Genomic DNA, 15,418 nt, shown 5'->3' on the forward strand with positions numbered 1-15,418 from the left:
TATTAATCACGCGGGTTATTAATTACAATAATTATACAGAATGATCGCAATTCGCATCACATTATGCACGATAATATGATAATATATCTCTCTCTTACCTTCTCGCTCAAGTCTCATTGTGCGAATGACAACAAGGCTCGAAAATCGAATCACAGGATCGAGTAAATAAAGATAAGGATATAAGCTCCATTAAACATTTAATAAATAATTAATCTCTATACTTAAAAATACTTGAATATTCTGCGTATATATAGAATCCAGTAATATATATAATCACTGAATCTCTCGTGTGAGCAATTATTACCGTATATTCTGTATATATAAATAAAATACATATTAAAAATTTTAATTATCAGACATATATAAATCAGATATATCTAAAATATACGTTTAAAATTTTAATTATCATATATGTATATATATAATATATATATAAAATCAGATATATATATAATTATTACATATATGTATATATTAATTAATTACATTAAAAATTAAATTATCAAACTTCGTTCATTCTTTGCTAACGTCGAGGACGACTGCATAATATGGCACAGCCTGTTCATGGTATGTAGTAATGCTATCACTAATTATCTAAAAAAGCTTCGAGAGCCCTAGGCCTGGGAAGGGGCATTAATTTTTCTCGTCCCGCGCCCAAACCAACTCCGACGTTATTTACCGGAGCGAAACCCGAGAAAAACGAGGTAGCAGCCCCGGTTGCTGCATCGGTCGTGAACAATCCCGGTCGGCCAACCGCGAGACGAGCGAGCCGTTGTTAGAAGAGGGGCCTTCTGCCATTTCGTAAATCAGTCCGGCGAGCTAAAAGCTTTGCCTGCAAGTCGCCGCACCGTGAAAAGATCTAATGCACGTGTCGCCGTTTCAATAATACACCACCAAGCTCACACGGGGGGATACAGGGATCTACGAGGCTAGAAAAACATTTTGGCGAACAGTTTTTAAGCCGATTTCTTTTTTTTTTTTACACGATAACGAGATACTCGCATTACACGCTGTGTATACGCGAGCACAAAGCGGACGCATTCGATATCGACGTTAATACACGTACGAGAGAAAATTCGAATTTCCAATCTCCCTAATCTAAAATTGCGATTTCGCCGTGATATTATCGCGAATTTTTTCGCGCACTGCTTTCGCATCTAATTTTCGCGTCGGCGCATCTTACTTGAGAATATTAATTGTCTCTCTCGCTCTCTTTCGAGGTGAAGCCATAATAAAGAAAGTTGCCTTTTCTACTATCCCGTTATAACCCAACCAGGTGTGGCTAATAAGACAGTTAAATAGAATTAAAACTCATATTAAATGTTGAAAGTTGGTTAACTTTTAATTTAACTGTGTTAGCCCCTTTTTATGCTTGTAACTTTCAATTTTATTCCGTTAAAATGTAAGAAACTTTGATAAAATTCGCTAACCATTATACGCAATTATTCACTTAAATTTACACATGTAAGGTAAACCGTGAACCGCGAACCTTATTTAAGAATTTTTCAGCAAATTGATTCGCGAATCTCTGAGTCATCATTTCTCTCTATCTCGCCCGCAAAATCTTGCATTCTCCCTCCCGATAACTTATATATATTCGTGTTCTCATTATTGAGAAACATAATCCTCCTCACAACAAATAGCTGGCATATTTCCGCAAGCTTTGCCAGCAGATCACGGCCGATTATTCTCCCCGACTATTGTTCTTCGCAGTTTCTCTGCATATTGTTTTCGTTTATACCTTGGAGAGTATTAACTATGCACTCGGTATAGTTGCACATCTCCCACGAGAATCGATCGTAGTTTCAACGCTGTAAGCAAATACCCTACACACTCGTACAGTAGCATACTGATTGTTTCTACCGTGTTTAAATGAAATATTTCGAACATACACACAGTTTAAGGGATACAACGTCAGGAAGTCTGATCCGTCGGTTTACCTACCATTTGATATTTTAATAAAAAATAGATTTCATTTGTGATCGAAAGCAAATACACATTATATATTTTCTATCGCTCGGCACTTTGTTATCAAGTTAAATTAAAGATTGAACTAAAATGCACGGATCTATAATTCTGTATATATCAACTCTCGACAAATCCGTTTTATTAAAACAATGCATGCGGATGTGTGTATGAAAATATACGTATAAATACAAGGTGTAACAAAAAAATGCGTCGTTTCCACGTTTACAGTCATGTTTGGATTGAAACTTAATATAATTACTTTATAATTAAAGCGTATTATTTTATTTCCAACAATACAGAACGGTGGAAAATAATTCTCATATCTCACAAAACAATTCATTCTCAAGCAAAATTGTTTTCCGCAAATTGTCTGTAAGCAACATCTTGGCAGAACGAAGGGGCCAATTAAAAAATCATTTTCGGACATATGTTTATGCAAACTTTTTTGCACATTTCGATGAGTAAAAATAGCGACCCACATTTTTATTACACCCTGTACATATAACAATGTCTACATATATATACTATATGTATATATGACTCAATTCGAGGCAATATGTATGTATATATATGTATGTATACGCGGGCCTCTTGTAGTGTCGGAAAATAAAAAAATAGAATATGAAACAGGAAGATAAAGGTAATCGTCGTGGCAATTCAAAAATCACTAGTCTAGTATACGGATGCCCGCAACGAGCGATTGACGAACGAATGACGTCAGGTTACATACGTATATATGTATATGCATATGTACGAGTGACATTTCCGCGCTTTGTAACGCATGTATATATATATATATATATATATATATATATATATATATATATATATATACATGCGCTCTCATGCATTTATTTATGGAAGATTCCGGAGAGTCGACAGACCAGATGCAACGTCACGACGAGATCGCGCGCTGGTTTCGCACGACACGGCTATCGTCACGGGAGGAGACTCTCTCACTCTCGATTTACATACGCAACTTTTGCAGTTTAACGGCAAATATACGCGCGAGCCGCATATATAGTATGCAGTATGCGTGTGGTGAACTCTCTCTCAGCCGGAGTCGCGCCGCTGCGGTTGCTGTTTGCATTTGAGAAAGTACCCTCCGTGCGGCTCTCTCGGACCGCACTAACCCGTGCACTTATTGCATTACAAATCCTCAATTTTCTTCAAATTAATCCAAATAGAGAGAAAGAGAAAGAGAAATCCATCGTAATGCATATGTATGTTTGCATCGTCGCACAGCGAGTTTATAGAAATATCATTAATGATGAGATCGAGATTCAATATGTATTTAAAAATTCAAGTCGAATCCAATAATCAAGTTTTCTAAAGGATTCGAATAATAAATCGTAAGAAACAATATTTCATACATTATACTTGAAAAGTAGTCGAATCTAGAACAGTTATATTACAGATTCTGATATATAAATATAAATTCAGCTATAAAAAGGCTAGTAAGAACGAGGAGCAGATATTAGGTGCAACAAAATTATTTTTAAATTCCTCTATACATATTTTTTGTAAATATTCATATATATACATATTCGTATATATACATAATCATATATATACATATTCGTATATACATAATCATATATATACATATTCGTATACACTAGCGGATCCTGACGTCGATAATGGGGGTGGGTTTTGCAAAATTATTTTATTTAATATTTTTGGTTTCATGATTAGCTTTTATTCCAGGATCAACGACGTCGATAGCTCTTTAATGTTTGTTTTTCTTTATTTATATTTTTTAAACAAATTCAGCAAAACTGTTTCTCTTAATTTGCAAGGGGGGGTTTTAACCCCCCCCCCCCCCGCAATGGATCCGCCAGTGTATATATATATATATATATATATATAAAATTTTTCGCCTAATTATTTTCATGCAACGAAATTATCTCATTATTTCGTCCTATGTCTGACTTAATCTAGACTTAACTCCTTGAATGCGTAATGAGTATAATTTACAATGTATCTTATACATACATATTGTATATATTATATAGATATAAAGAATTTCGCCTAATTATTTTCGTGCAACGAAATTATCTCATCATTTCATCCTATGTCTGACTTAATTTAAACTTAACTCCTATGTCTGACTTAATTTAAACTTAACTCCTTGAATACGTAATGAGTATAATTTACAGTGTATCTTATACTTATATATATATATATATATATATATATATAAAGAATTTCGCCTAATTATTTTCATGCAACGAAATTATCTCATCATTCGTCCTATGTCTGACTTAATTTAAACTTAACTCCTTGAATGCGTAATGAGTATAATTTACAGTGTATCTTATACTTATATATATATATATATAGTATATATATAAAATATATATATAAAAGTATAAGATACACTGTAAATTATACTCATTACGCATTCAAGGAGTTAAGTTTAAATTAAGTCAGACATAGGACGAAATAATGAGATAATTTCGTTGCACGAAAATAATTAGGCGAAATTCTTTATATCTATATAATATATACAATATGTATGTATAAGATGCACTGTAAATTATATTCATTACGCATTCAAGGAGTTAGGTGTAGATTAAGTCAGACATAAGACGAAATAATGAGATAACTTCGTTGCACGAAAATAATTAGGCGAAATTCTTTATATCTATATAATATATACAATATGTATGTATAAGATACACTGTAAATTATACTCATTACGCATTTAAAGGATTTAAGTATAGATTAAGTCAGACATAAGACGAAATGATGAGATAATTTTGTTGTACGAAAATAATTAGGCGAAATTCTTTGTATCTATATAATATATATTATATGATATAATATATATTATATATATATATTATATAGATATAAAGAATTTCACCTAATTATTTTCGTGCAATGAAATTACCTCATTATTTCGTCCTGTGTCTGACTTAATCTATACTTAACTCCTTGAATGCGTAATGAGTATAATTTACAGTGTATCTTATACATACATATTGTATATATATATATATATATATATATATACATATATATACATATTCATTGTATAAATGACAAAATAATTTTTTAATTCCTTTACACTTATTTTATATAAATGGCAAAAATTTACTTTTAAATTCTTCTATATTTGTTTTTATAAATAACAAAATAAGTAGAGGAATTTAAAACTAATTCTATTGCACCTAATATATATGTGTTTGGCTTTTATTAGTCCTTTTTATACTTTTGGATTCGAGTCGATTCTACTTGAAAGTATTGTTTTTTTTATGTTTTTTAATTTAATTATAAAGAGTTCGAGAAATCATGCAAACAAATTCGAACCTAGTTATAAGATACTTAATCCCATCATAAAATATAATGTAATTGTAATTTTTCAACAAAGTAGAAAGATCACTCCGTCATTACGTGAATAACTTACTTTTATCGCTTTCTAACATATCACTGCTATAGAACGACGAATGGCAATCGATGAAAAAAAATTAATTAATAGTCATAACAATTACAGAGATGGCTCCGTACAAGAAAAGTTCTCGAATAAATCGAAACCAAAAGTAATGCATCGGTAATATCGGGGTAAAATCCGTTCATCGCGCACATCTTGTTATTGTCAATTAATGGATGCTGAGAGAGAGAGAGAGAGAGAGAGAGAGAGAGAGAGAGAGAGAGAGAGAGAGAGAGAGAGAAATGACTGATAATTCATATTGCTGGAACGAGCACTTGCAACACCGGTGCTCATAATCGGCGCCGCTAATGGATGGTTGTTATTTGGCGCGACGCGATCAAGCGTCTCCACGTGCGACAACGTTAACGAGATATCAAATGATAGCGGTCGCACGCAAAGCTGTCGCCGGTGTGAATGCGGTCATTACATCGATGTATTTCAACCGTCATAATTACGATCGGTTTGTTTCCGTAGCTGACATATGACACGTTCCTTACAATCCTTCAATCTTATTTCCAGCAGGGATGGGAGTTCAAACTCGATATGTACTACTTAAAAATCCGAATATTTCGAAATAGTACTTATGAGTACTTTCTATCATTAAGAATCGAATCTTTTACAAATAGTACTCAAATTCTAAGATAAAAAAATATATTTATAATGCTATACATTCACGCACCAATCCCTATTTTATCCCTACTCTCTTTTTCTCTTGAGTACTCATAAAAAATTCGAACTTACTTAATCCAGATTTAAATGCACTTGGAAGTAATAACAGTTTTTTTTATCTTATCACTGCTTATTTCCATTCCCCGTTGTTATTTTTAAAAAACTTATCAAAACATATATTTTACATCATAGAAAAGAGACTCTTTCTTCCCGTTTTAAATCTCTTTGAGGAATAATCACACAATATGACGATTTTATTATACTGAAAAGCTTCACAAAGCTCGAGATATAATATAAGATGAGAGAGAGAAGAGTAACTAGAGACGAAATCTCGTTTCAGTATCCACGAGTCAGCGAATTAGGGTGTATTTTAACGTTTGCCCCTGAGAAATTAGGATCCTCGGCACCGCTATAGGAATCCCTCCGAGGCAGCCAGTTCGATGTTAAACGCTTGCGCGCGATAATTATACGCTTCTGGGACGCTGCGTGTCCCGTGAATGCGATTAACTCCTGGTATTTCGGCGTCGGATTTAATCTGCGCGTTATCATCTAGATTACGCAGTTCGAGGACCAGCCGTGCGTTTCGAATCTCGATCTTCCGTGATTTGCCACCTCGATTGCGAGCGATTCGAATATTGCTTGGACGAATAATGCGGCTCGCAGAGAGATGAACGATTGAATTAACGAATCTTTCCAGAGCAGAAATAATTCAAGAGTCTTTCTTTCTCCCGCCGAAAATAAATTCAATGCAGCGCGTGATATATATATAACGTGTACAAACCTTATTTTTATTTACCGGATATTCGTTATTTAATAGCTATTAAATAGCGTCGCAACATGCTTAGGATCTTTTTATTTTTATTTTTATTTACCACATATATACACATTCATTTATTATACATTACTTACATCCGGTAGGTAAAGTTTACACATACGTTTTATATATCACGCGCTCGATCTGTATTGAATTTATTTTTAATTCGTATTGCTAGTATATATATATATATATATATATATATATATATATATATATATATGGGATTGTGTAAAAGCAATTTTTACGCACACAGAGAGAAATCCACGGCATGAAATGCTCGTCAACCGAAAAGGTACTCTGATAAAATTACGACGACACAAAAACTCCTCGAACTCGTCAGGACCACGTCTCGTCGCGCCACGTCCTTTTCAATGTTCTCGCATTGCTATTTCCTCCGGAACGCTGATGCACCTATAACCGTCCCACGGAGAATTACGGCGCAGTTGAACAAAATTTTCCACGGAAAATCGCAAGCTCGCGTGCTCGGCAGCAACGTTTGCCAATTTAATGGACGCTCGGCGTTAATAATGCCGCTCGGTGCTAGCACGATTCCGCGTAAGAATCCCTAACATCGAATACGATAAGAGGCAGAGAACGATAACGGCTATTAGCGAAGATAAAGCGTGGGCGTCGCGTAACATTTAAGGCATCCGAAATTATACCATGTAACAAGGGCGATTAGAGAGAACATTATTTATTTCATCCAAATTTCTCTCTTCGCGAAAATCGTGCATCAGCTGTTTAACTCGTCTGTCAATGAACTCGAGTAACTCAGGGTTGAATGACATTAGTCATCCACGTGCGCAAATCTGTAATTTTTTTCATTTTTCTTATGAGTTAACAATCTTTTCAAAAGTTAAGTTTAACGGTATATTTAAATAAATAATATGCTCAATTAAATATGTCTTTGTATTTTAATTCATTTTTTAAAAATGGATGACAGATGTCATCCTCTAATGTCCCATTTGACAGCACAATTACTCTAAAATTAAATATTAAAAATATATACGGAACTTTTCTCCACCGGAAACAAAATACAACGAGCCTTCGTATTCGGAAACCTCTTAAAATATAACGGAAAAGAATGTTCGATGCCAAAAAAAATTGTCGCAGTTCAATGTGTCAAAAACAGCTGATATATGTCAAACGCAGTTGGTATCCATACATTGATCGAAATTATGCATTGACAGAAGGATTAAAACGTCTGATTTTGTCTCTCGCGATCGACCAGGGATGAAAATTTATCCCGTCCGTTAAATTTTCGCTGGTCAACTCGTTTTACACATTACACCATTACAGCATTACGAAGCATAATCTAATGCGAAACGCCATTACAAGAGAAGGGGTAAGAAAAACGTCGCGTTGCTCTTGATGCGAAGGAGGATCTCCTTGTTTCATCAAGATAATGTCCTCGGTTTACCCCCGTTCTCTTCTTTTCCCTTCCGGCACAGCAGGAGAGATCCTCCGCGTCAGGAATTTGTCGATGTAATTTCGCGATAGAGCGACACGTTGGAATTTACGTTCTTTTGTCGTCAGTAATATTACTATACGACGAACGATAAACGCAGCCGAGCTATTTTCAGCGATAAGAGAACCTCGAGATATGGTGTGATTGCTGCATGATCGATCACACTCGCCATTCAAACTTCACACGCGAATATAACGTATATATAATACTAAAAAAATCGATATTATAATAATTCTTTAATATCTTCCGCACGCGATCGCCATTCGTTCAGGTGCTCTAATGTACTTTTAACAACGATCAAACTTGCCACGTCAGTTTTAAACATTTGTAACAGTTCTTCGGAACAGTTCTCATTCGAAACGTGTCGCGAATTAAGAAGCATGTGATAAAACATCGAAGTTCCTCCTCAACTCAAATGCAATCAGCTGTCCAATCTGATAAAAGAGTTATGATATTTTGGATATATGTTATACTTCCGAGAAATAAGAACGCGGGGAAAGGGATACTCGAGCGAAGAAAGAGAATAATCGACTGTTTTGAGGAAGTAAACTTCTCTTTATATAAATAAGCGTGACGGGGTTGCCTACAGATCGGTTGGGACTCTGTAATAAGACTTCGCAAGCACCCGGTATTGGCAAGTCCCTGATTTATTCCGACCAACCAAGACGGTAGCATCAGAATGGTGTATACGAGAGAGGAGGAAAGAAACGCCAGAAGGGAGAAGAAAAGCGCGAGACCGTACTCGGGAGTACACATTTCCTCTTCTCTCTCTTTCTCTCTTCCCCTTCCGGATAGGATTGCATAAGATGCCGTTAGAGTTCCTATGTTCTCCACTCGAGGCTTTATAACTGAACGAAACGGTTTGTCTGCGAATATGGCCGTCTCCCTCCTCCACCCCTCTTTCTTTCGAAAAATTCCGTCACACGTCGCGCATCGAAAGTGCGAAATTTTATCGATACTTCGTCCCCGAGATCTGAGAATCGCTTGAATATTCTTCTCTCGACGATTTCGGGTGTAGAGTGTAGAGTCGCGCGCAATGTATTATATCGCATCCACGTGAAAATTTTGACATTCCTAAGCCACCTTCGAAGAATCGAAAGTATAGTCCCCTTCTTGAATATTAACTGAATATAAAATCGCATCCTTTCCCCGAAAAGAAAAAGATTATTCAATGCAGCTTTTTCAACACAATCGGTTAGATATAAATACAATAAATTATTAATTTTATATATACATAATATAGCGTCAAAAAGGAGAGAAAAGCTTTGAAAGGGTTTGTTTTAAGCATTTTATTTTCAACGGGACGCTACCGAATATTCTATATATCTATTATTTAAAACAAGAAATTCGCTTTCGCGAATTTTTTGTACAGGGACCGACATTAATTGACGAGCCATTATGGTAACCCGATTAGAATCTTTCTCGTAAAAATTCACGAAAGCTCGGATATGGACCGGCGGTGGTGAAAACGAGAGACTGCGGCGCTCTGGCACAAAAGTAGTTTACACCGTCGAAAAAGCCGCCGTCGCGCGCGGAATTTAAGTTCCTAACTATTTGAACGGTTGCCAGAAATAAAGCCCCCTCCGAAGTAGTGACGCCGACCGGAAATTATTTCTTAAGTTTCGCAATGCAACTTTATTTCGACGATAAACGGTCCGGTTCTCGCCGACGCTTAAAACGTCGACGTTCAAAGCCTATAGCAATGAACAACGAGCGGCGTTCAAAGTGTAAAGCAATGAATAACGTTGTGTCGTTTTGGTGCACGATAACATAAACAGTTCATGGAAAAACGAGCGACAGCTTCTTTTGATTAATGGAAGGATAAGAACGAAAGAAATGTAAAGTCGTGATAATAAATGATGTTAGCAACTATCTATTGCAACTATCTATTGCAACTTTTACAGATCATAATAGAAATCTTTAATGCGCGATAAGGGCAAAACTGTGTTAGACAGTGCGAGAAAAGATCGGGAAAAACTGGTAAAACTTGATGGGAATTCTCGACGTTAACAAATCCGGTGTGTTCTCACAGGAAATCATTATTCAAGGTTTTTTTTTCGTTTGTCCAAGAATCGAATAATAAATTTCAAACAGACCCAAAGTATGTGCTATATATGTATACATAGTAATTTGGCACAAATATAATCAAAATTAAATACAAAAGATATATGCATATACATATACACAAAATATTAAATTAAATATTAAATTATATAAGTATTTTAAAGTATAGAGATTAATTATTTATTAGAGACAATTGATGTATCACGGACCTTATCTTTATTATTCAATTCTGCTTTGAATCGTTTTGCGCGTTCTCAATCCAAATTACATTTAGTTAGAGCATCGAAAAGTCGAATAAAACATCGAACGAAATATTTATTTGACTCTAGGTATCTTTAACTAAGTATCTTTAACGATTTCGTTTTGAAATCATTGCGATATATGTACTTACACATTAATTATACAAAACAATTACTCATTAATTATATTATCATAGCAATCTGAATTCCTTTTCTAAAAACAATCGCAATCGATATCGAAAAACTATTTGCTATAATAATATTCTTAATGAGGGCCAGTTTCACTATCTCCGAATAATTTAATCGGCCGATTAAACTATATCTTTGTCTCTTTTTAAGAACGTATCTGAATCGGTTTAGTTTAATCGGAGGTTGAAGTTAATCGACGTTGGTAAAACTGGCCCTCATTAAGAATATTATTATAGCAAATAGTTTTTCGATATCGATTGCGATAATTGATTCTACAACGTGTAACTACATATATCACGATGATAGATCTCGAAACGCATTTTTGCATAATTTATTTACTTAATCAAGTAAGAATCAAAGGCAGGAAATTTAAATTATAAATTATCGTTTCGTTGCAATCTTTGCAATATTAATTTTTTTAAATATACTTAAAGTTAAATATATTTAATCTAATGCTGTATCGTTCGACTTTTCGACGATATAAAATCTAAATATATATTCGAATGGAGAACACGATAATAGTAAAACAATAGAATCGCAGAATCGAGTGATAAAGATAACTCCGTGATACATTAATCGCCTGATAAATAATTAATCTATATTTTAAAATACTCGTATAAAATTGAATATTCCGCGTAAGCACGTACATGTCATAGTATGTAAAATATTTCGAGTCAAAAATACTTAAAGTCAAATACATTTCGTCTGATGCTTTATCGTTCGAGTTTTCGGCGATCTACATATAATTCGGACGCGCAATAAAACAAATCGTATGATAAAATAAGAATAAGGTCCGTGATATATTAATCGACTAATAAATAATTAAAATCTTTATACTTTAAAATATTAATATAATTTACTATTATGTAATTTAATTTAATATATATATATATATATATATATATATATATAAACACTAAGAATATATAATATATATAATTTAATGCAATTTAATATTCCGCGTATGCACACGATAGGTTCTCTCGGCGATTATTATCAGATATCCTACATTAATACACACATTGTACGGACGTAAAGAATTAATGTTAAGAAATCATATTAGCAAAGGGGGCCGAAATATATATCTCGATCAAGCTGTTCCGGCAGATCGCGTATCTCATTCCTCGAAATTCTTAATGTATAAGAAAGATTTCTTCACTAGTATCGACATTCAGCTCCGAAGGGTTATGGAAAAATGATACGCTCGAACAGACCTTATAAGTTAAAACGAAAGTCGAATGATATGTATGGGAATAATATACCACGATCGTTCGTTCCACCATTTGGATCCACGAAATATTCCGTTTATTTCACAGAACATGGAATTTATCCCGACCCTGTACCTCTCTCTGGTATTTCGGTCAAATATTTCATAACCCTCTATTGCAGCTACGGTGACTGGAAAATATTTCGATATCTGCATACTTATTGATTCTATTTCTTGTGCACTACTTTCTTCTTTCTCTCTCTTCTCCTTATTCATTCTCTTATTTTTTTCGTAATATCCTTTTAGTTTTCTTATCATTATGTTTCTTTTCCCGTGCGTAATGCAGTTTTAACAAACCTGAATATCCGTATCCGTCAAATCGAGATTTCATCGGAAAGATTATGTAAACAGACTTGCAAGAAAAAGTTTGATGAAAATAACATGTAAATTTTAGATTATATATATGTTTTAAAAAGTAGGAAACTTCACAAGAGAGAGAGAAAGAGATGATATACATACATCTCGTATCCAACTAGATAAATTTTTTGCACATGTCAGTAACTGCATCCGTCGTCTCGCGCGGAAAATAAATGAGTTTAAATAACTTGAAAAAAAAGAAGAATATATATGAGAAAGGAAAAGTTGAAAAAGAGTATCGTTTCCGTATCGACCAATAGCGATGCGAGACTTAACTATTTTCTCCGACGAGAAAGATCGTACCCTCTCGAAACGAAGTTTTCCTGCCACAGCGCTCTCTTTTTGAAGCGCTCGTCATCATCGTAAATTTATACTTCACTCGAATTTATACGTCACTCGTGCTTGTGGCACCGTGATTAATTCACAGTTATCCTATATGCGCATAATTATAATCGCTCGCCGTTCGAACATATAAATTCTGTAACTGCAAGTGTTTCCTAGTTTCTCTTTTCGACGCCGGTCTCATTAATCTCGGACGGAATTATATATATTTGCTCGAACACACACGAAGCTAGTAACCGACGAAGCCTATATACTGTCTATATAGAGATACCGTCATACGTCCTAGATGAAAGCTCGAATTTGATCTTCAACGTGTCTATCAGTCTTACGTCTGTCATTAATCAAATATAACCGACAACTGCGATATTGCCGGCTATCAATCACTCATTTGGTAGCTCTGGCTAGGTCAGTCGCGAATTATCCGCTAGCGCATACCGGTTATGCATCGATGATAGATGCTAATGCGATTACTATATGCGTTGGAACACGATACATCCATCAAAGGTAAATATTTGTACTATATATTATTGAAAGAGAAGACGATATTATAATTTTACATCTTTCTCTCTGTTTTCCTGCCTTTTACATATTTAGCATGCATCTTTTAATTAGTCATACGAGGTCGTGCAACTCATATGTCGGAGACCGGCCATGTATTGTCCACAGCGAGAGAGAAACAAAGGGAGAGAGAGACAGAAAACATGAATAAGAAGAGAGAAAGAGAGATGGAAGATGCGGAACGAGAGACTGGGGGAAACTGCAATTAAGTGGCGTGGAACGCGGGTGTCACGAGAACATCGTTACAGCATCGAGATCGCCATTATGTCGCGAAGAGGACGATTCTAACGACGTTGGCGGTGGCCAGCCGTGATTTATGTGCGATATATAGTTGAGCGAAAACACGCCGCGAGACACCGTGGATTATGTATCCACATAGAGCAAGTTTTCGAAAGTACTTTATACGAGAATAGATTAAGAGAATAATGCATGTGGCTTTTGTCATTAGCGAAATTAGCCTCATTTTCGCGTTAATACGCGAACGAACTACGAAACTTCGGCAAAACACAAGCCCGAAACAAGCGCCATGGTAATTACATCAAGAAGGGAAGCCAGGAAGCGCTCTTCAAATTGATTGTACATAGGGTGCCGCGGATTTTCCAAATCGCGAATCATCATTCGCGATCATGCCGGGAATTGATTCCCTCTTCGAGAAAAATGTTCGACTTTAAGTAATTTTCGCGATTAAAGGTAAAATCCACTAATGTCGAGATGGCTGTCTCTCTTCCCTTCGACCATTAATAATATCCGCGGTTCCCGATAATAACGACGATTCCGAGACACCCTATACAAACGCCGTTGATTTACGAGCCGCATTGCGGTCGTCAGATCAAAGTGCATATCGTTGGTGGTAGTAGTGGGAAATAGCAGCTCTCTTGATTGCTTCGAGGTTGCCAAGTCCCGGACGGTCAAATGAACATACGCGCAATGACGCGCTCACTTACCTGACACCGCTAGATGGACAGTTCTGATTAATGGTGGGTGGGCGCTGACTTGACACTCGTAAAAGCCGGCATCGCGTTCCGTAGCAGAGCGCAGGAGCAATCGCCAGTCATTAGGCTTCTCAAAGGCCAGGGAGAATCTGGAGTCGCTCGCGTATGTGTCCAAGCCGATGGTGAGTAAATGGAACTCCTCTCCCCGTCTACGCACCCAGGATACCTGTAATGAGAGGAAATAGTGCATGACATCTCCCGTCGTCAGATATTTTTCATAGGATATTTTTCGTTTGAGAATTTTTCAATTTAAATAAATAAAAAAATTAATAAATCGAAAAAACTCTGATATATAAATACAATTATTTATATATCAGAGTCTTTTCGCGTGATTATATATTATTTATATATATATTGTATATACTCTGTATTACTTTTTTATTTAATTCTCTGATTAAAAATTATAACATTTTGAAAACATTTAAAAATTCAGGTATGAAAAGGGCTAGTAAGAGCCAGGCACAACAAAATTGTTTTTAGATTGCTCTTATTTTGAACATTTCGGTTCTATCTTGGCCCATCTTCAGCATATCAATTAGTAAACAAATCCACGTATATAATTTTTTTACTAATTTACATGCTGAGGATGGTCCAAAGAAAGAACCAAAACATTCAAAATAAGTATAAAATTTAAAAACATGCGTCTAATATATGTGCCTAGCTCTTATTAGAGCCCTTTTCAATTTTTAATCAGAGAATTAAATAAAAATAATAGAAAGAATATATAAATAGTAATAATCATAATCGTAATAATATAAATAATAAAAATATATATCAATAAGTAATACATACATAATATACATATATATAAATAAGAATATAGTACATAAATAATAAAAATAATAATAGAGAAAGCATAATAAATAATAGAGAGAGATCAGATTTTCTTAACAATCACTTAAAGTTATAAAACCGAAAAAAATGCACATATATTTCTCGTCTCGCTCCTTTCGGTCACCTGCTGATGATCTCTAAAAATTATTAGCTCCGGGGATTCTCTGAAAAGTCGCTTTTCACCCTCTGAGACTTTACGTACAAGCGAGGGCGCAGAC

The 15,418-nt window shown here is 35.0% G+C and overlaps 1 protein-coding gene across 7 annotated transcripts in view; it reads right to left on the minus strand.

The window, feature by feature from the left end:
• The window catches only part of LOC145939404 (zwei Ig domain protein zig-8), a 142,214-nt gene that overhangs the window by 67,866 nt on the left and 58,930 nt on the right, over positions 1-15,418 (minus strand). For all 7 annotated transcript variants that reach the window (XM_083043687.1, XM_083043686.1, XM_083043685.1 and 4 more), the window contains one exon: positions 14,319-14,532. In XM_083043687.1, the coding sequence (XP_082899813.1) occupies positions 14,319-14,532 (214 nt within the window). The remainder of the gene's footprint in view (positions 1-14,318; positions 14,533-15,418) is intronic.

This window comes from Prenolepis imparis, unplaced genomic scaffold, assembly GCF_030444845.1.
Source record: "Prenolepis imparis isolate NDT839.2.m4 unplaced genomic scaffold, iyPreImpa1.0 SCAF_8, whole genome shotgun sequence".
Classification (NCBI taxonomy): domain Eukaryota; kingdom Metazoa; phylum Arthropoda; class Insecta; order Hymenoptera; family Formicidae; genus Prenolepis; species Prenolepis imparis.